The sequence below is a fragment of the Carlito syrichta genome, unplaced genomic scaffold (assembly GCF_000164805.1).
Source record: "Carlito syrichta isolate Samal-C Ts95f unplaced genomic scaffold, Tarsius_syrichta-2.0.1 Scaffold305865, whole genome shotgun sequence".
Lineage (NCBI taxonomy): Eukaryota > Metazoa > Chordata > Mammalia > Primates > Tarsiidae > Carlito > Carlito syrichta.
The window spans coordinates 475,623-476,684 of record NW_007249961.1 but is presented as its reverse complement, the minus strand read 5'-3'; the positions used below and the strand labels follow the sequence as shown (position 1 = coordinate 476,684).

The 1,062-nt window shown below is 46.7% G+C and overlaps 1 protein-coding gene across 1 annotated transcript in view; it reads right to left on the bottom strand.

Moving 5' to 3' along the window:
• Positions 1-289: 289 nt before the first annotated feature.
• Positions 290-1,062, bottom strand: part of LOC103265127 (L-lactate dehydrogenase C chain-like) — a 22,129-nt gene continuing 21,356 nt past the window's right edge. The window contains exon 4 of the mRNA XM_008062834.2: positions 290-495. Within this exon, the coding sequence (XP_008061025.2) occupies positions 290-495 (206 nt within the window). The remainder of the gene's footprint in view (positions 496-1,062) is intronic.

The window sequence follows — 1,062 nt, the reverse complement described above, 5'->3', positions numbered from 1 at the left end:
AAAAAAAAAAAAGAGGCCAGGCTCAGTGGCTCAGCCTATAATCCCAGCACTTTGGGAGGCCAAGGCAAGTAGATTGCCTGAGTCTGCGGGTTTGAGACCAGCCCAGGCAACTTGGTGAGACCTCGTCTCTACAATAAATCAAAAAATTAGTTGGATGTGGTAGCACGCCTGTAGTTCCAGCTACTTGGAAGGCTGAGGTGGAAGGATCGCCAGAGTGCAGGAGGCTGACTCTGGGGTGACCATGAGTGTACTACTGCACTCCAGTATGGGCAAAAAGTAAGGCTCCAACTCAAAAAAAAAAGAGGAAGAGAAAACACTCACCTGGATTTGAAACAATAAGCATTTTACAGTCAGGGCTATGGTGGACTATGGCAGGAACGATTGATTTCATGATATTCACATTACGTTGGACCAGGGAAAGACGACTTTCTCCCTCCTGCTGCCTTGCACCTGCTGTAACAATAACTATTTTGGAGTTTGCAGACACACTGTAATCTAAAAAGGAAACAAGATACAATATTTGAAGCAAGACTGCTATAACCAACCAGCCTAGGCAACACAGCAAGACCTCATCTCTACAAAATATCAAAAAATTAGCCAGCATAGTGGTGCATGCCTATAGTTCCAGCTACTCAGGAGATTTAGGTGGGAAGATTGCCTGAGCCCAGCAGGTCAAGGCCATGGTGGCTGTGATTGAGTCACTGCACTCTAGCCTGGGTGATGAAGTGAGACTGACTCAAAAAAAGTAAATTGTTTCTATGAAAAGTAAGTCAAAGGCCAGGTACAGTGACTCACGCCTGTAATCTCAGCACTTTGGGAGGCAAAGGCAAGAGGATTGCCTGAGCCTGCGGGCTCAAGACCAGGCTGGGCAACATAACGAGACCTCATCTCTACAATAAATCAAAAAAAATTACCCGGGCATGGTGGCACACACCTATGGTTCCAGCTACTTAGAAGGCTGAGGCAGAAGGATCACTTGAGCCAAGTAGGTCAAGGCTGCTGTAGCCATGAGTGTGCCACTGCACTCCAACCTGGGCAACAGAGTGAGACTTCAACTCAAAA